The following is a 27737-nucleotide window of genomic DNA, read 5'->3' as shown; positions in this document are numbered from 1 at the left end:
AAGATTTCTAGCCTAGGAAATGATTACTCGTAATGAACTGCTTTTATTATAGTTAAAAAGTTTTAATTTTGGACCATCCTTTGTGAGTTTGTGAGGCCACCATGCAGGCCTCCCCTGAGCTTGTCAGGTTTTTGTGCAAGACACACAAAGTGCTTCCTTTTCCAGTGAAAGGCACTGCTGTCATGACGTGCTGTGTACCACTGGCTTTAGGGTTTACGTGATTAGTGTACAAGCAAGTCAAGAAGGCAGTGGCTGCTTTCTCTTCCCATCAATTCAGAGACAAGTAGACAATTGTGGGATACTGAAAGCTCAGCTGAAGACTGAAAGGATGTTCACTGTCACATCTGGCTGTCCAGTGGAGTCAGTACTTGTGATTGTCAAGGCCATTTCACAGGAGATTCTATATCTACCTAAATATACATACATGCACATATGTGTACACACACACACACACACACACACACATAACTAAGTTTATTAAGAACTTGCTGAAAAGCAAATCTAGGGAGCTTGAAGTATTAGGAAGGAGTTTCATAGTAGCTATCCTTGTTAGTATTGAAAGTTGGCACTTTAGAGAAGATTGAATGAGTCAATAATGTAAGTCAGGGTTCAGGAAGGGTTTTCCTCTAAAGGGCCAGACAGTAAATAATTTAGCTTTTCCAACCTGTGTGTTCTCTGATACAAATACTAACCTTTGCCGTTCGGTGAAAGCTGCCACAGACTCTACTGGAGAGTGTGTGGCTGTGGACCTTTATTTACAAACATCTGGTGGACTGTAGTTTGCAACCCATGTTGTAGACTAGGGGTGTCAAACTCAATCAGAGAAGGGGCCAAAATCTAAAATCCAGCCTAAATCGCGGGCCGAATGGTTTACTGAACAGTCATAAACTGTCATTGTGATGGAAACGCAGCAGAGTGCAGTGATGACAGTGCGGTTCGGGCCACATTGCAAGGCCTGGCGGGACGGATTTGGCCCGCGGGCCTTGTGTTTGACACATGTGTTGTAGACAGTTAATAAAACACATCTCGCTGTGACTGAAGAAGAATCTGGTAGGTCTGAAAAAGCCTGGGTAGACTTTTAGTGGGTAGAACCAGTGTAATAAAACAAGGCAGACAAAATTGCCATCTCCTAGTAAAGAGCTATCTATCGCAGGGGGTATTTTTCCTTTCACAACAACTTGTACGACACTGAGAAAAGCAGGCTGGCATTGACTGGGATCATCAGGTGCCAAAATCTTCTACGGGGTTGCAGACTGTTTCACTGTTGAGTCCCCAGTTTCTGGCATGGAACCCAGCAAATATCTTCTTGAAAACACTTGCTTAGGATGGTGGCAACACCTCCTGGTTCATTTCCTGCATGGATCCCTGACATTTCCTTTTTACTGCCTCCCCAATGGGGCCTCCAGGTGGAATGATTCCTTGTAATGACCCCATTCCTTTCCTGTAGGAAAAAATCACTAAAGAAATTTGTAGTAAGCGATATACTTTCAGTAAAAGAATATAGAGGCTGTGCCAAAAGTAGGTTTACAGTATTTCATATGGAAAATACAAAAAAGAGAATTAACTGTGCTTCACCTACTCACAACTGTAAACCTGCTTTTGCTCCAGTCTGTGTTTGTGATGATGTTCCTATCAGGGATAATTCCTGTGGGCTGTGAGATAACTGTACTGCGGGAAATGTATGACTTTAATGGCTGCCCTTTATGGGGCTGAAGCCATCTTACAGGCTTTTTCAAACTATTTGCCAGGCTGATCATTAGAGCTGCTCGTCTTGTGCCTTTTCTGGTTGCAGCAGTGTCACAGCGGGAGGAAGGAGCTCTCTAAAGTAAGTCTTTGTGGGACCTGAGGGAGGACTGCTGGGTGAGTTCCACCGTCCACAGGCACCGTGGTGGTTGTGACGGATTCTCTCCAGCAGAACCAAGGACAGATTCCAGCCCAGTCTCTCCTGCCCGGCGGCCTTTCTAGTCCGCAGAGCCTCACAGAACACGTGCTGTGTGGCCCCCCCCCGAGATTTCCCCAAGCTCTTCTGCAGGAAGTCACTTCCCACCGGAAGCTCCAGGCTGCCTGAGAGGAAAAGCAGACGATGGGAAGAGCGAAGGCTCTGGCCCCGTGGTGAGGAGGCTGCAGCTAAGTGGGACTGCAAGCATATTCTTTGGCCCATTTCAAGGTCAGCCATACACAGGGTGGAAGGCAACAGAGGTGAAGGAACAGAGCAGAAGATGAATCCTGAGGGGGCAGACATGTTGACAGGGGCAGGCTGCTCAGAATCTGGAGCAGTGCTGTGTGAAAGATACACCCGAGGCCGCAGCACAGTCAGGCCTGGTTCGCCTCCAGAAGCATCATGTGTGGCCGAGGTTTGTGCCAGGTCAGCCCTCCTCGAGCTCCAGAGGAGGCACACAGGGGAGAAGCCTCACGGTTGTGTGGAGTGCGGACGAGGCTTTGGCCGGAAGTCCTCCCTCACCATACACCAGAGGAAACACTCGGGAGAAACCGTACACGTGCAGGAATGTGCGACACTTCAGGTACAAGTCCTCGCTCTCTAACCACCAGAGGACACACTCCGGAGAGAGGCCCTTTGTCTGTCCTGAGTGCGGGAGAGGCTTTTGCCAGAAGGCATCGCTCCCCCAACACCAGAGCCCCCATTCTGTGCCTGCAGTGCAGTCCCTGCTCCTTGTTAACCAGGTCGCACACTCAGGGGAGAAGCCTTACATCTGTGCTGACGGTGGGCACGGCTCTGGCCAGAATGCCACCCTCATCAGACCCCGGAGGACACACTCAGGGGAAAGCCTGACCGGTGCTCTGCGTGCGGGCGGGCTTTCGGCAGGTCGCCCTCGGAGGACACCGGAGACTCACACGGAGAGAAGCCTGTGTGTGCCCGGAGTGTGGGCGGGCTCTGGCCAGAAGGTTACCCTCATCAGACCCCAGAGGACACACTCAGGGGCAAAGCCTAACATGTGCTCCGCATGCGGCTGCACGTTTGGCTTCAGGTCACTTCTCACCCGACACCCGAGGACACACTTAGGGGAGGGTTCTGATGGGGATGGAGTGTGTGAGCAAAGACCTAGCCAGAAACCTGACCTCACCTCTGACCAAAGGACCCCTCAGGAGAGAAGCCACATGAGTGCAGAGAGTGTGGGCGGGGCTTCAGCCAGAAGTCTCACCTCCACAGACATAAGAGGACAAAGTGTGGCCATCACTCCCTTCCAAAAGAGCTATTCTCCTGACCGCCCTTTTCCTCTGCCCTCCGTGTGCAGACGGTAGAAGTCACTAGGAAATGTTCCCCTGGTCTCCACTGTGTGGAGAGACAGTACTGCATACTTTCAGTGATAAGAGAGTTGTTTATGCTTTCCTTCCTGCACTAGGAATATGGGCTAATTTGCCAGTGCTGCCATAATAAAATATTATACCATAGACTTGGTGCCTTGAAGAACAGAAACTTGCTTTCTGTTCCTCAGTATGTGAGAGTAAAAGTCCAGATCAACATGTAAGCAGTGTGGTTCTACGGAAGCCTCTCTCCTGGGCTTGCAGATGTGACTGCATTCTTGCATGTGGCCTTTTTTCCATGTGTGTGCTTCCCTGGGTCTCTCTCTCTCATAGGGGTAAGGGACCTCTTAACATTTACCTTTTAAAGACCATGTCATCAAAAAAGTCACATAGTAGATTATCACTTCAACACATGAATTTGGTGGAATAATTCAGCCCTCTAGTCTCGCTCACAATCCCTTTCCCAATTCACATTTTCCCCACATACAAATACATCCACCCATTTTAAGAACTTCAAAAGTCTTAATACTTTCCAACACCAATGCCATGTCCAGAATCTCACCTAATCACACATGGGTGAGACTAGGCAGAATTCCTCTTTAGCTGTGAACATGTAAACCAGACAAATTATCTGGTCCCAAAATGCACTGGCGGGACAGGCCTGAATCTACATATCCATTCTGAAAGTGGGGAGAAGAAAGGGTTGATGCTCCCAAGCAAGTCAAAACCTAGTAAGTTAGATTCTATTATGTTGAAGGCTCAAGGACTAGCTTTGGTTGGGTCCTCTGCTCTCTGGTCCCACGTGGGTGGCCTCGGCTGTGCCAGGCCCACGGAAACATGGAAGAGAGATGCTGGCCCCTGGCTTTCTTCTCCGGGCCCACTGTGGGGGCAGCAGACCTGCTTGTCTGTTCCACCTTTGGGGTCATTTCCCTTGATGGGTAGCACATGTTTGCAGTTGGGTAGGTATATTCTACCTGTAGAATGTCCCATGTGCATCACGGATAATCCAACCTGCAGAGTTTCTACTGAGATACGCGATGGGCTCCAAACTTCTGTCTTTACGAAGCAATTGTCTAGCCACACTGGTGTTCTCTCCAGGACGTGCTTATTCTCTGTGATATGGATCGGCTGAGACTTTCCCAGATCTTCAAGTTCTGGTTCCTTGTTGTTCCTTCAGTTTATCCATCTACTCTTATTATAAGTAGCAAGAAAAAACCAGGCTGTATTGTACCTTCAACACCGTGTTTGGTAATCTCTGCTTAACTTACACCGTCTGGATGCCCAAAATTGATGTGGCCAGTTACAAACTCCTGCCATAAAAAGGTGTTCTGGCCTTTCCTTCCCAATACCACAAATGTGAAGATGGCAGAAATCACTAGGAAATGGAATGGAGGGAAAACAATGTTGCTTTTTTCCAGTGTTCATGAGATAGTTTGCTTATGGTTTACTTTTCTAAGCAGCAGTCCTTCTATATATTGCATTTCCTTTCATTTTAATAAACTGCTTCTATACAAAGCTGCACACCTGGATGTGCACCTCATTTTATCAAGAACCACAACATATTTAACTTCTTGGGAGAATGGAGAGTCATTCTGTATTTCTTCTGGGCTCTGGTCCTAAAACGGGGAGAGCAATATTATAATGGCCTTCATCCAACACCCTTTCCTAAGTCCTCCAACAGACATGGGTTCCCCAAGCCACACGCTCTGCCTCCCCAACAACAGCCTGAAGGGTTTCTATTAATACCGTCCTTGCACCTCGAAGCCCTGTCCCGTTAGCTGTGACCACATGGCAGTGATCGAGCCCCAGGACCGAGGGCTTTCAGCCACAACTTTCCCCAGGTTGGGGGTCCACAGCACACATCTTTAAATCCAGGCAAGGTGCTGCCCCTTTAGTCATTTCCTCTTGTGATCTCTAATCCCTAGAGCCTAACAAATGGCCAGCCCAGATGCTTTCCTCGTTTAAAATACACAGATAATAAAAAATAATTGATAAAGTTGAATACAAGAGCAGTATTTTGCATTGCAAAAGTACTATAAATAGTGTCAAAAACAACAACACACAAATGACTGGAAGAAAAATATATAACATAAATCAACAGTATTTTGCAGATAAAGGGTTAATATCCCTACATTATAGGAACTTTAAAAAAAAAAAAATCAAGCCGAAAAGACCAGAAGTTCAAGAAAATTGGGCAAGAAACAAACTCAGTTTACCAAAAGAAGTATACACAAATAAAAATATGTTCAACTTCAATCATGATAAGAAAAGGGAAAATTTATAACTTCATTGGGATACCATTTCACACTCATCAGCTTGGCAGAAATTCAAAAGCTTGGCAGCTGTCTAGTGTGAGAAAACAGGCATTGCCATGCATTGTTGCGAGGAATGCAGAATGGTAAAGTCTTTTAGAGAGAGGGCAATTTGGCAATATGGAAACTATACTTGTAACTGTTGAAACAGTAAGCACACTTCCAAGGTCTCTCCTGAAGGGTCAGTTTTATGAATGTACACACATACATGGTTATTTTCATAATTTCCAGAATATTGAATGTTTAAGCATAGTCAATTATATAGACTGGAGCATATACTCAGTGGGGAAAATGCACCTGAGGAAAACACCAAGGAAGAACATCCTAGTGAAACATGGAGGAAGTTTCCTAAATGAAAAGAGCCAACTGTCATAAGCACATATAGTTTGTCAACATTTTAAGAACAAAGGGATAATAATGACATAGTATTTTACAGTATTATCCTCAGTCTTGGGCAGGGTTTAATTTTACATGTGTGTGTTAGAATTATAAACAAATCCTAAACTCTTTAATGGGTTTGCTTCCTGTAGCTATTGTATATGGTGAAACAATTCTGAAACTATTTTGGTGGGGAACCTTTTTCTGCCAAGGGCCATTTTGATATTTAGAACATCATTCACAGGTCACACAATATTATCAAGTTAAAAATTAGCCTGCTATCTCTGGTCAAACATTTAATTCACTCCTAATGCCTTGGCAGGATAGACTAAATGATTTCACGGGCCCCACAGGCCCAAAGACCAGACATTCCTCACCCCTGCATTATAGGATTGACAAGTGCTAATGTGGTTGGGAGCTAGAGTTCTCACCGAGGAAGGAAAGCCATTCAAATGGAGAATGGGACTAAGCAAGGAAGAACCATGTGAGGACGTACTAGCGTGAATTTAAGATTCCTTAGACATTTGCATGTGTGCCTGTATGTGTTTATGTGCTAATACATATTTGTGCATATGTATATTATACACTTGTATTTATTTTCTATGTCTGCCTGCTGAAAAGACTAAGAAGCAAGGACAATCCTGAAGCAGCAAGCACATCTAGCATCCAGATTTCAGTCCTGACACCATTTTCCATTAGTAAAAACGCAGGTTTCTTGGATTAACGGCGGGCAGGGTAGGTAAGAGATGATCCCAATCTTCTGGTAATGCCAAGGGGGCAGGAAGTGTAAAAAAAATACACCCCAAAACAAAAACTAGGATAAAGCATGATACCAAAACACAGGACTCAGTTTGAAGATTCCAACCCAGTGGCTACATCTGGAACAAGTCAAGCACAAACTAATTGAGCCATAATCCATTGGGGGAAAAAGAAACTAATGGGTCTATAACATCCTAATATACAAAAAGCCAGGGTCATCATGACATAAACGACCAGACAGACAACCAAACAGCAGGCTGTGTGGGGCGACCAGGCCGGCAGAGGGGTTAGTGACGGACTGTTACGCCCAGAATTTGTGATCCCCATGGACCACCAGGGAGCCAAGTCCGATGCAACTGCAGAAAGCCTGAATTCCACGCTAGCATGGGCTCTGTCCCACTCACACTGACACAGCGTGGTGGAAGAGAGACCGAACTTCGACAGGTCAAGGGGATTTATAGGGGTGGTGATGTCACTGCTTTGGCTGACCCTGATTGGTTGGGGGAGGGCTAGGGTCCAGTTACACAAAATGGAGGATAGCTCTGCCCTGCCCCACAGTACAAAATGGAGTCAGGAGTTAGCCTCACCCCGCCCTGCCCTCTCAGGACAATCAAACAACCAAACAGCAGGCTGCATGGGGCAACCAGGTCAGCAGGGAGGTTAGTGAAGGATCACCAAACAACTGAACAGCAGGCTTCGTGGGGTGACCAGGTCAGCAGGGAGGGCAACTGAAGGTGACCAGGCCAGCAGAGGGGGGCAGTAAGGGGCAACCAGGATAAAAGGGGAGCATTTAGGGACGATCAGGCTGGCAGGCAGGTGAGTAGTTAGGAGCCAGTGGTCCCTGATTGTGAGAGGGATCGGGCCTAAACCGGCAGTGGGACATCCCCCAAGGGGTCCTGGATTGGAGAGGGTGCAGGCTGGGCTGAGGGGACCCCTATTCCTGTGCATGAATTTCATGCACTGCGAGTCTAGTATATAAATAAATGAAGTCTGTTGCTTATTGTACAGTGACAACAGCAAATGGTAACCACTTTTTTCTCCTAAAATTAACATCTTACATAATTATATTTGTTGAAGTGAAGAGATTAACCTTGTGACAACACCACTAGAAACTGCACACTGTCTTAGAATTTTCCACCATTGTCTCTTTTCTAATCTAGAATCCAACCCATGTCTCCCCATTGCATTTAGTCACCATATGTTTTTAGTCTCCTCCCATCTGTGACAGTTCCTCAGTCTTTCTTTGTCTTTCATGACCTTGATACTTGAAGAAAGCAGGTTGGGTATTTTATTGAATGCCCCTCAAGTTGCAATTACGTGATGCTCTATTAGATGTGTATTATGGACTCTTTGGAAGAATAACACAGAAGTAAAATGTCCTGACTGCATCTTATCCAGAGGTACATGATGCCAACAGGACTTACTCCTAGTGATGTTAACCTTGATCACTTGGTAAATGTAGTTTGGTAAGTCTAGCCCATACTCTAAGGGTGGGAATTAAGCTCCATCTTTGCAGAGTGGACCTTGTGACTAGAAGAGCAACATAGGGAACAGTGCTTCTTACATCCTCCACCTCCCAAAGGGAGTGGCCTGGTGTTTCTTGGTTCCCAAAGTAGTCCAGGCACATTGTCTCCCCCTGGATGGGGTATGAGTCCTGCTGCTAACACCAGGTAAGCCCAGCAGCACCAGCAGGTGGGACATCTGGATTAGGCCCCCTACAGACAGTGATAAAGAGGACTGTTTTTCCATAGGATTGACACTATCTTCACTCTGAGACAACAAGGAATTAGGTGGCACCAGCCAGGGGGATTCTGCCACAGAAATACCTATTCTGGGAAGTGCTCTTTCCCCATAGACCTGAGACTCCCCACCTGGATCCAAGACAACTGGTAGCCAGGCAGAACCAGAAATGACATTCCTGGTAAAGTGCTCAGCCCAGGAAGGGGCTCCTGTCCCGTGACAGACATCTGGCGGCCAAGAGGCACAGGGAAGAGGAACTCTGACACCTTAGTGGCTAAGCTTGTGAAGTTTTCCCTCCCTTTTGCCCTAGAGCATCCATTTCATTATCTTGAAATAAGCAGCCTGTTTTGGAGAAGCTCATAATGCAAAAATAGCAAGCTACCAAACTGACTGAGGAGATTTACCTAGCATTCCAAGGGCTTTGAATGTTAAATTGTTGCTGGAATAAGAAAAGTAGGCCAGCATCTGGGTGCTAATCTTAAAAATGGGGAGGCTTCCTGCTAAAATAAAGGTTTTAAATAGGACCAAGAATCTTTAACAGTTAAAGTTTACAATACAACAGAAGATTAGCCATCATAACAAGAACCAGGAAATCACAACCTCAATGAGGAAAGATGATCAACTGGCACCATCAGAGAGAGAGAGAGTACAGCATTGGAATCATCTGACAGGGGTGCTAAAGCAGCTATTATTACAATGCTATAGGCCTCTACATGTTTTCTTGAAGCAAATGTACAAGATATTATCAAAAAGACAAGTTATACCAAAAATTCAAGTGGAAATTATAGGACAAACATATGCCTCATGATTCCACTTATGTGTAGTATATAAAATAGTGAAACATCTAGAAGTTGAAAATAGTATGTTCTTTGCCAGGATTTGAGGGAGTATTTTACTAAACATTTGAGGAAGGATTAATACCAATTTTACACTATCTCTCACAGAAAATTAAAAAAAGGAAGCATTTCTTAATTTAGTATTATATTTGAGGCCAATACTACCCTATACCAAAGCAGACAAAGTGCAAAATTGTAAAACTATAGACCAATAACTCTTGAAGACATATGAAAAATGATTAAAAAAAATTATTAGCAAGTTAAATCCAACCATGATTTTTAAAAAAGAATTATACAGGTGAACCTTGGAGATATTGTGGGGTCGCTTCCAGATCATCACTATAAAGTAAATATCAAAATTAAACAAGTCACAAGAATTTTTTGGTTTTTGATTATATATAAAAGTTACGTTTATACCAAACTATAGTCAATTAAGTGTGCAGGATCATTATAGCTTAAAAAAAAACAAAACAAAAAAAAACCCCCAAAAACCAACAAACCAAACAATGTACATAACTTAGTTAAAAATGTTTATTGGGAGATTGGCTCCTCCTGCTGGCAGCCAAGGCCTGTGGAGACAGACACAAATGGTGGAGTGTGGATCACCTGGACCTTCAAACAGGTTGCTGAAAGCCAAAGGACAGTGCCTGACAGTGGTTAGCAGCTGCGGACCTAACAGGAAGCCCAGAATTGGCAGACAGGCGGGATCCAAAGTGAGCTCCCATGGAGCCCTAAGCTTGGCTGAAACGAAGGCTATTTTCACTTTTCTTCCCCTCTCCCTTTATTTTCCCCACTCTTCTTCTCTTTTTCCATTTTTCTCTTTTTTATTTATTTATTTTTTACCTTTTAACATTTACCTTCTTTATTGATTTGTTATTCTAATCTCTGTTGTTTCATTTATATATCTCATTTTCCTGCTCAATTATTTTCTTATTTCTTTTTTCACTATTCATTTTTTCTCTCTGTCTCTTTTCTTTTTCTCCTGTTTGCTCATCTTTTTTTCTTATTCTAATTTTAGGTCTACCTGCTTTCTCCCTTTCAATTTATTATTTTCACTTTCAATCATTTATTATCTTTTCATTTATTTTTTCCATTCTTTATTTTAATCCATTTCCTTCCCCTATTCCTTCAATCCTTTATTTTTATTTTCTGTATTTCATCTACATGTTCTTGTCCCCCCTTTTCTTCTTGTTGTTTTTCTTTGTGTGTGTGTGTGTGGTTTTTTAGTTTATTGTTTGTTTTGTTTTGTCTCAGATTTTTTCTTTTATTTTTGTCTGTTTTTCTTACTCTCTTCTTTCTCAATTCTCTTTTCTGCTGGTTGCTTTTTAAAAAAAATATATATTTTATTGATTTTTTTTGCAGAGAGGAAGGGACAAGGATAGAGAGCTAGAAACATTGGTGAGAGAAACATCGAACAGCTGCCTTCTGCATACCCCTATTGGGGATGTGCCCACAACCAAGGTAAATGCCCTTGACCGGAATCGAACCTGGGACCTTTCAGTCTGCAAACCGACGCTCTATCCACTGAGCCAAACTGGTTTCGGCTCAGGTGGTTGCTTTTGTTGGTGGTATAGAGATCTTGAGTACATTTTGGTTTTGTTTCTCCTGCTTAGTGTTTTGTTGTGTTGTATTTTGTTCTGCTCAGTCAGCACCTCCACAACAGTTCGCATGATGTGGCTATCAGTGAGATATATAGCCAGCCTGAGAGGAGACTCCATCCACCAATGCAACAATAACATTCAAGACCCAACTACAACAGGAGAACGCAAACAAAACAAGGAAGGGCCTTTCCTAGAGCACCCAGCTCAGGAGATCTAAGAGACTGCATCACTGGGTCCCACAAAATACCTACTACATTAAGACCACCCAACAAAATATGCAAGGTACTGCAGTTTGACCTAATATGCAGAAACCAAAACAAAGGGACAGCAAAAATGAGGAGACAAAGAAACAACCCCCAATTGAAAGAAAAGGAGCAATCACCAGAAAGTGAACTAAATAAGATGGAGGTAAATAATACATCAGATAAAAAATTCAGAGTAATAGTAATAAAAATCCTCAAAAAAATTCAGTGAGAACTATAAAGAACTTAATAAGAATTATACAGGTCTTGATGAGACCTATACCAACATGCAAAGAGATCTTGAAACAATGAATAAGAATCAATTGGAAACAAGGAATGGCATAGCTGAAATAAAGAACACGCTGGAAGGTCTAGAACAGTGGTTCTCAACCCTTCTAATGCCGTGACCCTTTAATACAGTTTCTCATGTTGTGGTGACCCCCAACCATAAAATTATTTTCGTTGTTACTTCATAACTGTAATTTTGCTACTGTTATGAATCATAATGTAAATATCTGTGCTTTCTGATGATCTTAGCCTCTACAGCAGCAGTTCTCAACCTGTGGGATGAGACCCACAGGTTGAGAACCACTAGAAGGGTCGCCCAAGACAATTGGAAAACACAGACATTTATATTATGATTCATAACAGCAGCAAAATTTGTTATGAAGTAGCAATGAAAATAAGCTGAGGACTGAATCAGTGAATTAGAAGATAAGGTAGGGAAAAAAATAAATTCAGAGCAGTAAATGAAAAATAAAAAGAGAGTCTAAGTAGGCTTTGGGACAAAATGAAAAGTAACAATATTGGCATTATAAGGGTACCAAAAGGAGCAGAATATAAAAAGGAATAGAGAACCTGTTTGAAGAAATAATGGCAGAAAACTTCCCAAACATGGTGAAGGAAAAAAGTCACTCAAGTTAAGGAAGCAGAGAGAGCCCTAATCGAGATGAACCCCAAAAGATCCACACTAAGCACATATTAATTAAAATGGCAAAAATTAAAGGTAAAGAATCCTAAGGCTGCAAGAGAGAGACAGAAAGTCACCTACAAAGGAGCTCCCATTGTACCGTCAGCTGACTTCTCAATAGAAACAATTCAGGCCAGAAGCGAATAGCGTGAAGTACACAAGGTAAAGAAAACCAAGGGACTGGACCCAAGACTACTCTATCCAGAAATGAAATCATTTAATATCAAAGGTGAAATGAAGAGCTTCACAGACAAACAAAAAACTAAAAGAATTTATTACCACTAAACCAGCACTGCAAGAAACGCTAATGGGACTAGTTTAAGAAGAAGAAATAGGAACAACACAGGCATAAAAAAATGATGGCAATAAATAAATACTTATCAATAAGAACCTTAAATGTAAATGGGTTAAAAGCTCCAATCAAGATATAGGGTAGCTGAATGATAAGAAAAATGTGACCCAAATATATCCTGACTACAAGAGATCCACCTCAGAACAAAGGACTCACTTTTCTTCTATCCCCACTTTGGTTTTTCTATTTTCTTTCTTTTTGCCCCTTTGGGAACAGCATAACATCCGACTGTGGACTGTGGGAAGGAAAAGCCACAAGGTTGCTGGCAGCTGGGGAATCTAGTCTAAGACTATAGCAATGAAATGGAAATAAAAAAAAAAAAAGGTGGGGTAACAATACTTATATTTGGAAAATTAGACTTTAAAGTGAAGACCATAACAAGAGATAATAATTGCCACTTCATAATACTAAAGTGATTAATACAACAAGAGGATATAACTCTGGTAAGCATATATGCACCCAATACAGGAGCATCCAAATATATATATATAAAACTTTCTGGAGCATTTTAAGGAAGATATAAACAGCAATACAATCATAGTAGGATACTGTAATACCCCACTAACATCATTAGATAGGCTTAGGAAAAAAATCAACCCTAAATGACACACTAGGAGAGATGGAATTGACATTTTCAGAACATTTCACCCCAAAGCTACAGGATATACATTCTCCTCAAGTACACATGAGACATTTTTAAAGATAGACCACATGTTAGGCACAATCTAAATCTCTACAAGTTCAAGAAGATTGAAATCATATCAAGCATCTTTTCAGATCAAAATGGCATGAAATTAGAAATCAACTACAATAAAAGTACTCAAAAACATTTAAACACATGGAAACTATATAGGATGTTATTAAAATGAGTGGATTACCAAAGAAAAATTTAAAAAAACAACATATTGGAAACAAATGAAAATGAACATATAAAAACCCAAAATCTATGGGTCACAATGAAAGCAGTCCTGAAAGAGAAGCCTAAAGAAAAAAACAACAAAAAAAATTGATAAATTACCAAACACTGTAATGTACAGAATTAGAAAGAGAATAAGAAAAGCCCAGAGTAAGTAGAAGAAAGGAAATAATAAAGACCAGAGCAGAAATAAATGGCTTGAACTTCCAGTGCTATAAAGACTAAAATAAAGACAGAAGTAAAGAGTAAAAACAATATAAAATTTTAATAAAACCAAGAGCTGGTTCTTTGAAAGGTTAAGCAAGATGGATGAACCTCTAGCTAGACCCATCAATAAATAGAGAGGATCCAAGTAAACAAAATCATAAATGAAAGTAGTGAAATAACAACTGACTCCAAATAAGTACAAAGTAAAAAATATATATATATATATAGTACTAACAACTATATTCCAGTAAATTGGACATCCTGGATGAAATGGACATACTCCTAGAAAATATAATCTCCAAAACTGCATAAGGAAGAGTCAGAAAACTTAAATAGACTGATAACTACTGATGAAATTGAAGCAGTAATAAAAAGAAAACCTTCTAGTTAACAAAAGTCCTGGTCCCAATAGCTTCGCAGGAAAATTATACCAAACAGTCAAAGAACTAGCACCTGTCCTCCTCAAAAAACTTCAAGAGGAAGGAACACTTCCAAACTTGTTCTATAAAACCAGCATTACCTAACTCCAAAACTGATAAAAATGCGACAAAGAGAATTAAAGGCCACTATCTCTGATGAAAAATAGATGCTAAAATTCTCAACAAAGTTTTAGCAAGTCAGATCCAGCAATACATTTGAAAGATCACATACCATGACCAAGTGGTATTTATTCCAGGGATGCTGGTAGAGTATTCGCAAATCAATAAATGTGATACACCATTTACATGTTACAAGACAAAAATCACATGACCATATAAATAGATGCAGAAAAGCATTTGACAAAATACAACACCTTTTTTGATTAAAACTCTCATAAAGTGTAAATACAAGTATCATACCTCAACATAATAAAAGCCATATGTGACAAAACTATAGTAAAAATGATACTAAATAGGAAAAAAACTAAAACATCTTTTCTAAGATAAAGAACAAGAAAAGGACGCCCACTTTCACCACTCTTGTTCAACATGGCACTGGAAGTACAAGCCATAACAATCAGACAAAAAGGAAAAATAAAAAGCATGCAAATTGGAAAGGCGGAAGTAAAATTGTCATTTGCAGATGCCATGGTATTGTACACGCCAGAGAAAACCCTAAAGACTCCACAAAAAACTACTGGATTTAGACAGAACCAAGATAGTACCATATGTAAGCACTTAAACTGCCGCCTTGCACAAAAATTTCAAAAATACAACTAAAAGACAGAATGGACATCATCCAGAACCACAGGAAAGGTGGCTGAGTGGAAATTCTACAACTAGAAGTAAAGAGAATAGGTCACAGAGAATCAGAGGAGCTGCAAAGGGCTGAAGTATGGAGACATGTGCACAGAGAGGAAGGGCGGCTGAATGCCTGGCTGGCTTTCTCTGGCAGAAGGAAAAAGGAAGCTCCTAACTGCACTGAACCCCAGTTCCGGGCGAAACCCCATGGACACAGGCTCATATGGGGGAAGTCTGCACTATCAGGTAGAGAGGAAGGCACACGGAGACTCGAGAAAGCCAAAGCAGGGAGGGGTCTGGAGGCCCACACTGCCGAGGTTGTTGCTGGCTTTCCCTAACTGGAGGGAGTCGGGAGCTCCTGATTGCACTGAACCACAGTTCCGACTGCACTGAACCCTAGTTCTGTGCGAACTCCTGGGGACCCACAGTCTAACAGGGGGAATCTGGACTGTGAGGCGGAAACTCAGGGAACTGCAAAAGGGAGAGGTCTGGAGGCACGTGTGCAAGTGCGCACAGAGAGGACTGACTGCTGAGTGTGCCACAGGTTTTCTCTAGCTGGAGGGAACTAGAAGCTCCCCACTGTGCTGAACTCCAGTTCTGGATAAGAATCTGGGAATCCAGATTCATTGGGGGAGAAACTGGACTGACTGGCAATAGGCGAAACTCGAGGGTGGCTTTCTCTCAGAGGTGCTTGCAATGATTACAGAGGGGCATTAAGACCCAGAAGCCTGCAGGGAGGATGGGAAGCCAAGACTGTCTGCTCATCCCTGAGACTCCGCCCCATTCATGCTCAGCACAGAGACTTTTGCAATTTTGCAAGTCTGGTCCCATAAGGCTGTCTCCAGCACAGAAGTTCTCCCCATGTATACACCGCTGATACTCAGCCAATTGGCCTGGAGGTCAACTCCTCCCAGTAATACCAACAACAATCAAGGCTTAACTACAACAAGACTGTGCACACAGCCCACAAAGGGGTGCACTAAGAGTGTACACCTCAGGTAACTGGGAAGGCTGAGCCACTGGGCCATATAGGACAACTAGCACACAAAGCCACTCTATCAACCCAGGGAAGCAGCAAAAATGTGAAAACAAAGAAAAAGATCAGAAACGAAAGAAATGGAGGAAAACAAATGACTGGATATAGAATTCAAAACCACGGTTATAAGGTTTTTCAAGAATTTCCTAGAAAAGACTGATAAATTTATCTTGAGACACTCAAGATATGAAAATGGTCTAATTGTAAATTAAGCATACACTGACTGAAATAAAAAATAATATACAGAGATCTAACAGCAGAGTAGAGGATCACAAGAATGAAGTAAAATATTTGAAATACAAAGCAGCAAAAAACACTCAACCAGAAAAGCAAAAAGAAAAAAGAATGAAAAAGTCTGAAGATAGTGTAAGAAACTTCGGGGACAACTTCAAGCATATCAACATCTGAATTATGGGAATGCCAAAAGAAGAGAGAGTGCAAGATATTGAAAACCTATTTGAAGAAATAATGACTGAAAACTTCCCCCACCTAGTGAATGAAATAGACTTACAAGTCCAGGAAGCACACAGAACCCAAAACAAAAGGAATCCAAAGAGGACCACACCAAGACATATCCTAATTAAAATTCCAAGAGCAAAAGACAAAGAGAGAATCTTAAAAGCAGTAAGAGAAAAACAGTTAATTACCTACAAGGGAGCACCCATATGATTGTCACCTGATTTCTCAACAGAAACTATGCAGGACAGAAGGAAGTGGCAAGAAATATTCAAAGTGATGAATAGCAAGAACCTACAACCAAGATTACTCTACCCAACAAACTTATCATTCAGAATGGAAGATCAGATAAAGAGCTTCACAGATAATAAAAAATAAAAAAATAAAAAAAAGTTAAAGGAGCTCATCAGCACCAAAGCAGTATTATATGAAATGCTTAAAGATATTCTTTAAAAAGAGAAAGAAAAAATTAAAAATAAAAGTTATGAACAAATACATATCTAACAGCAAGTAAATCTAAAAAGCAAATGAATTAAAAATCTGATGAATAGAATAATCTGGTTAATATAATAGAATCAAGGGCATAGAAAGGGAGTAGACTGATAATTCTCAGGGGTACAGGATGTGGGGGTTGCAAGAAGAGACTGGACAAATATCGTATACCTATGGATGAGGACAGTCGGGGGTGGGGGAAGAGGTAAGGGCAGAGGGTGGTGTGATAACCAGGTGGAGGGGAGCTATGGGAGAAAAAAGAAGAAACAATACTATGAATAATAAAGATTTCTTAAATTAAAAAAACCCTTCTGAATTTAATAAATGAATTTGGCAACATAATAGATACAAAATTAACACCCAGAAATCCATGGCATTTTTATATATTAACAATGAGCTCTCAGAAAGAGAAACTAAAAAAGCAATTCCACTTACCATTGCAACAACAAAATAAAATACCTAGGAATAAACTTAACCAAGGAGGTAAAATACTTGTACTTGGAAAACTATGGGACACTGGAAATAGAAATAGAGGAAGATACAAAGAAATGGCAGTGTATAACATGTTCATGAATTGGAATAATTAACATCATTAAAATGTTTATACTACTGAAAACAATGTACAGATTCAATGTAACCCCTTTTAAATTCTAATTGCACACTTTACAGAGTTAGAACAAATACTCCAAAAATTTATATGGAATTGTAAGAGACCCTGAATAGCTGCAGAAATCTTGAAAAAAAAAGAATGAATTAGGGAGGGATCACAATACCAAATATCAAACTATACTACAAAGCTCAAAAACAGGCATATAGATCAATGGAATAGAACAACTAAGAAATAGATCTAAGCCCTTATGCTCAATTAATATTTGACAAAGGAGGCAAGACCATACAATGGAGTAAAGACAGTCTCCTCAATAAACGGGGCTGAGAAAATTGGATCGGTACATGCAGAAAAAATGAAACCAGATCATCAACTTCTACCATACCCAATAATTAACTCAAAATGGATAAAAGACTTAATATAAGTCAGGAAATCATAAAAATCTTAGATGAAACCATAGGCAGAAGAGTCTCAGACATATCTTTTTTTTTTTTTTTTTGTAAAGAATTTTTGTGAGTTTATTTGAGCCAAAGTGTGGACAATTGCCAGGAAGGAGTATCTCAACGGATAGTGCTCCAGAGAATGGTGGGTTTTTGTCTATTTTTATACATTGCAATCAAAGGAGGGGAGGTGGGTGGGTTACAAGAAATCCATAGGTGATAGGTTAGAACGGCAGATGAAAGCAAAGGGCGGGGTTGGTGGGGCGGGCGAGTGGGGAGGAACCTCTGGGATTGGATAAAAGGTAAAATGATAGACACGTATCATTTTATGGGTGTAGGATAGCCAACAGTCAACAATTAACATGATACCAATGAAGGGGTTTGTAGTGTCTGTGCTGGCGCCAGGCACATTAAATTGCACCTCAAGGGGTCCAGGAGAAGGGAAGTTACTAGTTACCCAGACATTTCAAGGGTATGTTACTATAGATGCAAAAGACAGACAGGCTCAGTTAAGGTAAAGGTTGACCTTGTCAGTGAAGATACCAGCCTAGGACATAACTGCCCACCATAAATGCTTTTAGTTAAAGTTTAATTTCAGACCATCCTTTGTGGTAACTTTAGGTCTCTGAGCTTGCAAGGTTGCCATGCAGGCCTCCCCTGAGCCTGTCAGGTCAGCATGTGGCCCCTTTCGTCCACATTAATATAGTTTTGCCAGCTAAGCGATGACCATAGTAGTAGCTCTCCACAAGCTGGGCCTGACTTGCACTAGTTGCCCACATCACAGCTGCCAGCACTGCCAATGGAGATTTCTGCCCAGCTCCTCTCCCCTCTCCTCTCAGGGATCAGTCCAGCCGGTTGACGCTTCTTCTCTCGTTGCTGGTGAACCAAGAGTCTAGGAGCTTGTTGCTGTAGCATAACTTAATTTAATTTTTATTATTTTCATTGTCTTTCTTCCCTACCACCCTCTAACAGTGGTTCTCAACCTAAATACCTCCCCTTTAATACAGTTCCTCATGTCGTGGTGACCAACAACCACATCAGACATATCTTGTAGCAATATGTTTACAGATAACTTTCCTAGGGTAAAGGAAACTAAGGAGAAAATAAACAAATTTGAAACTATTGTACATCAAAATAAAAAGCTTTGCACAGCAAAAGATAACATCCACAAAATGAAAGGGAGCTCACTGCATGGGAGAATGTATTTACCAATGACACATCTGACAAGGGGTTAATTTCCAAAATATATAGGGAATTTGCACTACTTAACAAAAGGAGGACAATCCAATTTAAAAATGGGCAAAGGACCTAAATTGATACTTCTCCAAAGTGGATATACAAAAGGCCAAGAGACATATGAAAAATGCTCAAAGTCACTGATCATCAGAGAGATGGATATTAAGACAACAATCAGATATCACCTGACACCGGTCAGAATGACTATCATCAACAAAGGACAAGTGATGGCAAGGATGTGGAGAAAAGGGAACCCTAGTATACTGCAGGTGGGAATGCAGACGGGTACAGCTAACAGTGGGAAACAGCACGGAATTTCCTCAAGATATTAAAAGTGGAATTCCCATTTGACCCAGTGATCTCACTTCTAGGAATATATCTTAAGAAACTCGAAACACCAATACGAAAGAATATATGCACCTCTATATTCTCAGCAGTGTAATTTACAATAGTGAAGATCTGGAAGCACCCTAAGTGCCCATCAGTAGATGGAACAAATAAAAGAGCTGTGGTACAGGAAAGAGGAAATGGCAGCTGAAAAGGCAGACATGTCATGCACCTCGTCCACGGGCAAGATTGGAAAAGCAACTACTTGGAGGACAGCCACCGGAATGAACAAATTAGACACAGCTGAGGAGATGATTCACAACATGGAAGGGAAGAAGATTCCCAAGGAATTGTAGGAACGGGAATCTAGACTGGAGGAGGACACACAACCATCAGGCCGAGAGGGTGAAAGGGAAGATGCACTGCACCAAATCTGAGTCCCTTGCGGGCAGGCATAGCATCTGACTGTGGAAAGAAACAGCCACAAGGCTGCTAGCAGCCCGGGAATCTAGGTCTAAGACCACAGCTGCAAAAATTGCATCCAGAAAAGGGGCCTTAAAAGTGTCCTGAGCAACATGGTGCTGGGGAGAGAAACGCACAGTTTTGTGGTTGTTTTGTCTGTCCTTTTATTAGCTAAATCCAGTTCATAGGACCTTTCAACTGCAAACTCTCACCGAGGCTGGGGTGCAGGTAGAGACACAAACTTGTGGAGCCTGAGGAGAGGCAGTGGAGGGAAGCAGGGCAGGGAGATACTTGAGTGATTAAAATTGACAGCTGGCCGAAACCAGTTTGGATCAGTGGATAGAGTGTAGGCTTGCGGACTGAAAGATCCTGGGTTCGATTCCGGTGAGGGGCATGTACCTTGGTTGCAGGCACATCCCCAGTGAGGGGTGTGCAGGAGGCAGCTGATCGATGTTTCTTTATCATTGATGTTTCTAACTCTCTATCCCTCTCTCTTCCTCTCTGTAAAAAAAATAAGTAAAAAATAAAATTGACAGCTGGCAGATAGGCAAAGTGGGCAGATTGCTCTTGCTTGCTTGCAGCCAAGGCCTGAGGAAAGAGAAACAAGCAGAGGAGTGTGAATGACTTAGAGCTTCAACACTGTGCTAACATCAAAGACAGTGCCTGACAGTGGTCAACACCTACCTACCTAACAGGAAGCCCAGAATTGGCAGACAGAACAGAAGAGTGGGGTCCTAAAGCACCCCTATGGGGCATTAAAACTCAGCTGAAGTGAACATTTCACTTTTTATATTTTATTTTAAAAATTTGTTTAGTATTATTTTTCTTTATTCTATTTTTATCTAATAATTTTTCTTTTTTTTTCACTTTTTCTTCCTCCCTCTCCCCTTTTCATCCTATTTTTCTTCTCTCCACATGTACCTTGGTTGCGGGCACATCCCCAGTGGGGGGTGTGCAGGAGGCAGCTGATCGATGTTTCTTTCTCATCGATGAAAAACCATTTTAGTTTTTCACCCCTTGCTAAAAATTGATCTTATTTGCTTTGTTTATGTTATTATTGTAGTCTCTATTAGCACAGTCATAATTTCCTCCTCCCTGCTCCTACTCCATACCCCTTTCTCTTTACTCTTTTTTCACTAATCATTTATTTTTCTCTCCTGTCTTACTCTTTTCTTTTCCCTATATGTTAATTAATTTCACTTCATAAATTTAAGCCTATCTGCTCTCTCCTCTATTTTCCTTTTCAAAAATAAATAATTTAAAAAATTTTAACTTTTCCATTCCCCCCCCCCCCCCCCGCTTATCCACTCATTCTCTTTTGACCTATACTAATAAAACGTAGTCCTTCCCCTATTCATCCAATTCCTTAACCCTATTTTCTGTATTTTAGAACTTCCTCTACAGTTTCTGCCCCCTTCTCCCACTTTTCTGGTTGTTTTTTGTTTGCACTTTTTGATTTGTTTTGTGGAAAATTGAAAAATTAAAAATTTTTATTTATTTTTGAAAAGGAGAATAGAGGAGAGAGCAGATAGGCTTAAATTTAGAAAGTGAAACTAATAAATTATATATATATATTTTTTTCTCTTTACTTTTCTTGATACCTTTTTTGCCTTCTTTTCTCTCTAATGATTCTCTTTTCTCTGGTGGTCACTTTTATTGGCAATATAGGTATTTTGTGTACATTTGTGCTCTGTTCCTTTTGTGTCTGTCTTGTGTTGTATTTTGTGCTGTTCAGTCAACACCTCCACAATAGTTGATACAACCTGGGAGAGAGTAAGCCATATAATCAGAACCCTGAGGGGAGACTCGACCCACGAACAGGACAATGCATTTAAGACCCAAATACATCAAGTGAACCCAAATATTTCAAGTAGGAGGCATCCCTAGAATACCCATCTCAGAATACCTGAGAGAGTGCATCATTGGGTCCCACAAAACATCTACTACAGAAGACAAATTAAAAAAATCTGGGTGGCATAGCAGTTTGATCTTATAGAACAATCACAAAAGAACCACAAAAATAAGGAGACAAAGAAACAACCCCCATATAAAATAAAAGAATCACCAGAAAAGGAAATAAATGAAATGGACGCAAGCAATTTGTCAAAGAAAAAACTCATAGTGATGGTTATAAGGATGCTCAAAAGTCTGGATGAGAAATTCACCAACATTTGTAAAATCAAGCGGAAATCAAGAATGGCATAGCTGCAGTAAAGAACACAGTGGAAAGTTTCAATAGTAGATTATAAAAAGCTGGGGAACAAATCAGTGAGTTAGAAGACAAGGTAAAAAATAACAACCACAACAAAACACCCAAGCAGAGCAGCGACTGGAAAAAAAAAACCACAACAACATAAAAACCAAGAGGAGAGTCTAAGGGAGCTTTGGGACAATACAAAATGAAACAACATCCACATAATAGGGCTGCCTAAAAGAGAGGAAGCTTAACAAGGAATAGAAAACCTGTTTGAAGAAATAATGACAGTAAAGTTCCCTGACTAGGGAAAAGAGTCACTCAAGTCCAAGAAGCACACAGGGACCCAAACAAGATGAACCCAAAAAGACTGACAAGACACATCATGAATTGTTAAACATCAATGACAAAGTAAGAATCTTAAAGACTGCCAGAGAGAGACGGAAAGTTCTGTACAAGGGAACTCACATTAGACTATTAACTGATTATACAATTGAAATGCATTAGGCCAGAAGGGAATGGAATAAAGTATAAAAAGTGATGAAACACAAGAGATTGAATCCAGAAATGCTCTATCTAGCAAGGCTATCATTCGAAATTGAAACCTTAAATGTAAATGGATTAAATGCACCAATCAAAAGACATAGAGAAGCTGAGTGGATGAATAAGCATGAACAATATACAATATATGCTGTCTATAAGAGACCCACCTCAGAACAAAGAACTCACACAGACTGAAAATGAAGGGATGAAAAAAAGGTTTAAGAAAAGAAGAAGAAGAAGAAGAAGAAGAAGAAGAAGAAGAAGAAGAAGAAGAAGAAGAAGAAGAAGAAGGAGGAGGAGGGAGACATACGTATGTAATATTTTAACAACAAAATAAAACAAATAAAAATTAAAAAAAAAGATTTTTCAGGCAAATGGAAATGAAAAACAAAAGCTGTGGTAGCAATACTTATATGTGACAAAATTGATCTTGAATTGAAGGCCTTAATAAGAGTTAAGGAAGACCATTTCATAATACCAAAGGGATAGGTTCAACAAGAAGATATATCCTTGGTAAACATATATGCACCTAGTACAGGAGCACCCAAGTACATAAAAAAAAACAAAAACAAAACAAAAAGCCTTCTGGAAGTTATCAAGGGAGAGATGGACAGCAATACAATCATAGTAGGGAACTTTTAATTTGCCATTGATATCACTGGTAAATCCTCTAGATAAAAATTCAGCAAAGAAACAGCAATCTTAAATGACTCACTAGATCAGACAGATTTAATTGACATCTTTAGAACATTTCACTCCAATGCTACAATACATATATATTCTTCTCAAGAGCACATGGGACAGTTTCAAATGTAGACTACATATTAGGGCACAAGCACAGTCTCTAGAAATTCATAGCATTGGAAGTGCTAGCCATAGTGATCAGTCAAGCATCTTCTCAGATCACATTAGAAATCAAATACAATAAAAACAATAAAAAAACACATAGAGGCTAAATAGTGTGCTATCAAACAATGAATGGATTATCAAAGAGATCAAAGAATAAATAAAAAAACATTCTGGAAACAAATAATCAATAAAACCAAGAGCTGGTTCTTTGAAAGGATAAACAAGATTGATAAACCTCTAGCCAGGCTCACCAAGAAACAAAGAGGGAGGACCCAAATAAACAAAATCAGTAATGAAAGAGGTGAAGTAACAACTGCCCCCACAAAAATACAAAGGATTGTAAAAAAAACAAAACAAAACAAAAACAAAACACTACGTACAACTCTACTCCAACAAACTGGACAACTTAGATGAAATGGATATATTCATAGAAAAAAAATACAATCTTCCAAAACTCAATCAGGATGAATTAGAATACCTAAATAGGCCAACAACTACTGATCAAATTGAAGCAGTAATAAAAACTTCCAGGAAACAAAAACCCTGGTCTGGATGGCTTTACTGGGGAGTTTTACCAAACATTCCAAGAAGAACACCAGTTCTCAGACTATTCCAAAAAATTCAAGAGGAAGGAACACTTCCAAGCTCTTTCTATGAAGCTAGCATTACTCTAATCCCAAAACCAGATAAAGACACTACCAAGAATAAGAATTATAGGCAAATATCTTAAGAACATAAATGCTAAGCAGATCCAAGATGGCTGCACCCAGGTGAACACCTAGCCGCAGCTGCACACAACAATTTCAATAAAATACAACTAAAATATAAAACGGACATTGCCCAGAACTACAGGAAGGTTGACTGACTGGAAATTCTACAGCGAGAAGCAAGGAGAAAACCAAAAGGAGGCACGGAGGAACTGTAAAAGCCCAAGGTACGGAGACACGCGGCGCACGCGGAGAGGAAGGAGCTGGAGAGGAGGGAGGCCGAGTGCCTGGCTGGCGTTCCCTAGCGGGAAGGAGATAAAACTCCGACTGAGCTGGACCCCCGACTGCTCTGAACCCCAGTTCTAAGCCAGACCCCGGGGACTCAGGCTCAGCCATAGGGAGCCGGGCTGTAAGGCGGAACCCCAGGGAGAGGCGAAAGAGGTCCCGGAGGTGCGCACACTGCACACAGAGAAGGGACAGTCGGCTGTGCCGCGGGATTGCCCTGACGGGAAGGAGACTGGGGCTCCAGACTGCTCTGAACACCACCTCCAACTCCACTTCAAACGGAACTGAACCCCAATACCGGGCTCATTGTGGGAGAGCATAGACTGTTTGGCAGCAGGCGAAAATCGAGGGCACCTTTCTCTCAGAGGCGCCAGCAGCGAACACTGAAGGACCCGCATAGGGCGGGGCCGACGGAAGCCAAAGCTGCAGGCTCCACCCTGAAACCCCGTCCCATCTGTAACTGCGAAATGCGACAACAAAATAGATCACAAACGAAAGAAATGGAGGACAAAAAGCATCTGGATATAGAGTTCAAATCTACGCTTACAAGGTTTTTCAAGAATTTCCTAGAAAAGATGGATAAGGCCTATGAGGATATGAAAAGAGATCAACTAGAATTAATAAGGAGTCAACAAGAAATGATAAGGGATCAACAAGAAATAAAGAATACATTGTCTGAAATAAAAAATATTTTACAGAGTCCTAAAAACAGAAGGGAAGATCGCAAGAATCAAGTCAAAGATTTGGAACATAAAGAGCCAGAAGACACTCCTCCACAGAAGCTAGAAGTCAAGAGAATCCAGAAAATTGAAGATAATGTAAGAAACCTCTGGGACAACTTCAAGCAAACCAACATCAGAATTATGGGGGTCCCAGAAGATGAGAGAGAGCAAGATATCGAAAACATACTGAAAGAAATAGTGACAGAAAACTTCCCCCACCTGGTGAAAGAATTAGATTTACAAGTCCAGGAAGCACACAGAACTCCAAACAAAAGGAATCCAATGAGGACCACACCGAGACACATCATTATTAAAATTCCAAGAGCAAAAGACAAAGAGAGAATATTAAAAGAAGCAAGAGCAAAGAAGGTAGTTACCTATAAAGGAGTACCTATACGATTGTCAGCTGACTTCTCAACAGAAACCATGCAGGCCAGAAGGGAATGGCAAGAAATATTCAAGGTGATGAATAGCAAGAACCTACAGCCAAAAATAATCTACCCAGCAAAGCTATCACTCAGAATCGAAGGCCAGATAAAGAGCTTCACTAATAAAAAAAAGCTAAAGGAGTTCATCACCGCCAAACCAGAATTATATGAATTGCTGAAGGGGGTTCTTTCAGAAGAGAAAGTAAACAAAGATAAAAATTATGAACAACAAATACGTAACTATCAACAAGTGAATCTAAAAACCAAGGAAATTAAAAAAATCTGATGAACAATATTAACTGTTGAATATAATAGAATCAGAGGCACACTCCTTATTAAATACCTGATTGCTTGTGTATGCCACACAGGCCTCACTCTGGAAGTCCCTCTGCATCATTGCCTCCTGAAGTGAGACTCAACAGTTTAATGGAATTGGTGTATTTTCAAGACTACATAATCGAGTCAATGAACTAAGGAGCCGTCTACCAACTTGGCTTCTGGAATGTAAACCTTTATTATTTAAAAGGCAGGACTGAAGGGACCAAAGTTCTGCCACCTGGAAACAGCTTTCCCTTTCCAGCCCAGAAATATAGGCAGAAAAAAAAGCTGCTTCCGAAGTGAGAGCTTGCTGAAACCAGTTTAGCTCAATGGATAGAGCGTCAGTCTGCGGACTGAAGGGTCCCAAGTTCAATTCCAGTCAAGGACATGTACATTGGCAGCTGGTCTATGGCTCTCTCTCATCGATGTTTCTAGCTCTCTATTCTTCTGTAAAAAAATCAATAAAATATATATATATATTAAAAAAAAAAAAAAAACACATAAATGCTAAAATATTCAACAAAATACTAGCAAATCACACCCAGCAATACATTAAAAAGATCATACACCATGATCAAGTGGGATTTATTTCAAGGATGCAAAGCTGGTACAATATCCACAAATCAGTAAAGGTGATACTTCACAAGTTGAAAGACAAAAAGCACACGATCATATCAATGCAGAAAAAGCATTTGACAAAACCCAACACTCTTTTTTGATACAAACTCTCAGCAAAGTGGAAATAAAAGTAAATTACCTCAACATAAATAACAAATCTATGACAAACCTAAAGCTAACATCATACTCAATGGGCAAATACTAAAACCATTTCCCCTAAGAACAGGAACAAGACAGGGATGCCCACTTTCACCACTCCTATTTGACATAGCATTGGAAGTGCTAGCCATAGTGATCAGTCAAGAAGAAGAAATAAAAGGTACCCAAATTGGAAAAGAAGAAGTAAAACTATCATTATTCACAGGTGACCTGATATTATACATAGGGAATCCTAAAGACTCCTTCAAAAAACTACTAGATTTAGTAAAAGAATTCGGCAGGATACAAAGTTAATGCCCAGAAAAATCTATGGCCTTTTATATATCAACAATGAATGCACAGAGAAACTAAAAAAAAAAAAAAAAAAAAAAAAAAAAAAGTCCATTAACCATTGTAACAAAAAATTTGAGATACTTAGGAATAAACTTAACTATGGAGGTAAAAGACTTGTACTCAAAAACTACAGGATATTGAAAAAAAACAAAAGAAGATATAAACAAGTGGAAGAATATACTGAGTTCATGGACTGGTATAATCAACATCATTAAAATGTCCATTCTACCTAAAGTAACCTACAATTCCCTGAACCTGGTTTGGCTCAGTGGATAGAGCGTCAGTCTGCGGACTGAAAGGTCCCGGGTTCGATTCTGGTCAAGGGCATGTACCTTGGTTGCGGGCACATCCTCTGTAGCGGGTGTGCAAGAGGCAGCTGATCGATGATTCTCTCACATCAATGTTTCTAACTCTCAAATCCCTCACTCTTCCTCTCTGTAAAAAATCAATTTAAAAAAATTAAAAAAAAAAGAAAACACTAAACTCTTAAAAAAATAAATAAAGTAACCTACAATTCAATGCAATCCCCATTAAAGTATGAATGGCATATTTCACAAACCTAGAAATATCCAAAAATAATTTATATGGAATAAAAAAAGACCCTGAATAGCTGCAGCAATCCTGGAAAAAAAAAAAAAAAAAAGAAAAGAACAAAGTTGGAGGGATCACAATAACAGATATCAAGCTATATTATTGTAGAAGGCCGCTGTTCTCAAAACTTCCTGGTA

At 40.6% G+C, this 27737-nt stretch overlaps 1 protein-coding gene across 1 annotated transcript; it reads left to right on the top strand.

Moving 5' to 3' along the window:
* Positions 1 to 1898: 1898 nt before the first annotated feature.
* Positions 1899 to 4779, top strand: ZNF169 (zinc finger protein 169; the record flags this gene model as incomplete). Its single annotated transcript, XM_036461358.1, is given in 5 exon segments — positions 1899 to 2485; positions 2487 to 2790; positions 2792 to 2891; positions 2894 to 3097; positions 3100 to 4779. Coding segments are annotated over 5 exon segments (1320 nt in total), but the record flags the coding sequence as incomplete, so codon positions are not given.
* Between the last annotated feature and the right edge of the window lie 22958 nt (positions 4780 to 27737).

This window comes from Pipistrellus kuhlii, unplaced genomic scaffold (genome assembly GCF_014108245.1).
Source record: "Pipistrellus kuhlii isolate mPipKuh1 unplaced genomic scaffold, mPipKuh1.p scaffold_m20_p_36, whole genome shotgun sequence".
Classification (NCBI taxonomy): Eukaryota; Metazoa; Chordata; class Mammalia; order Chiroptera; family Vespertilionidae; genus Pipistrellus; species Pipistrellus kuhlii.
The sequence above is the reverse complement of the archived record's forward strand: the minus strand, read 5'-3'. Positions and strand labels throughout refer to the sequence as shown.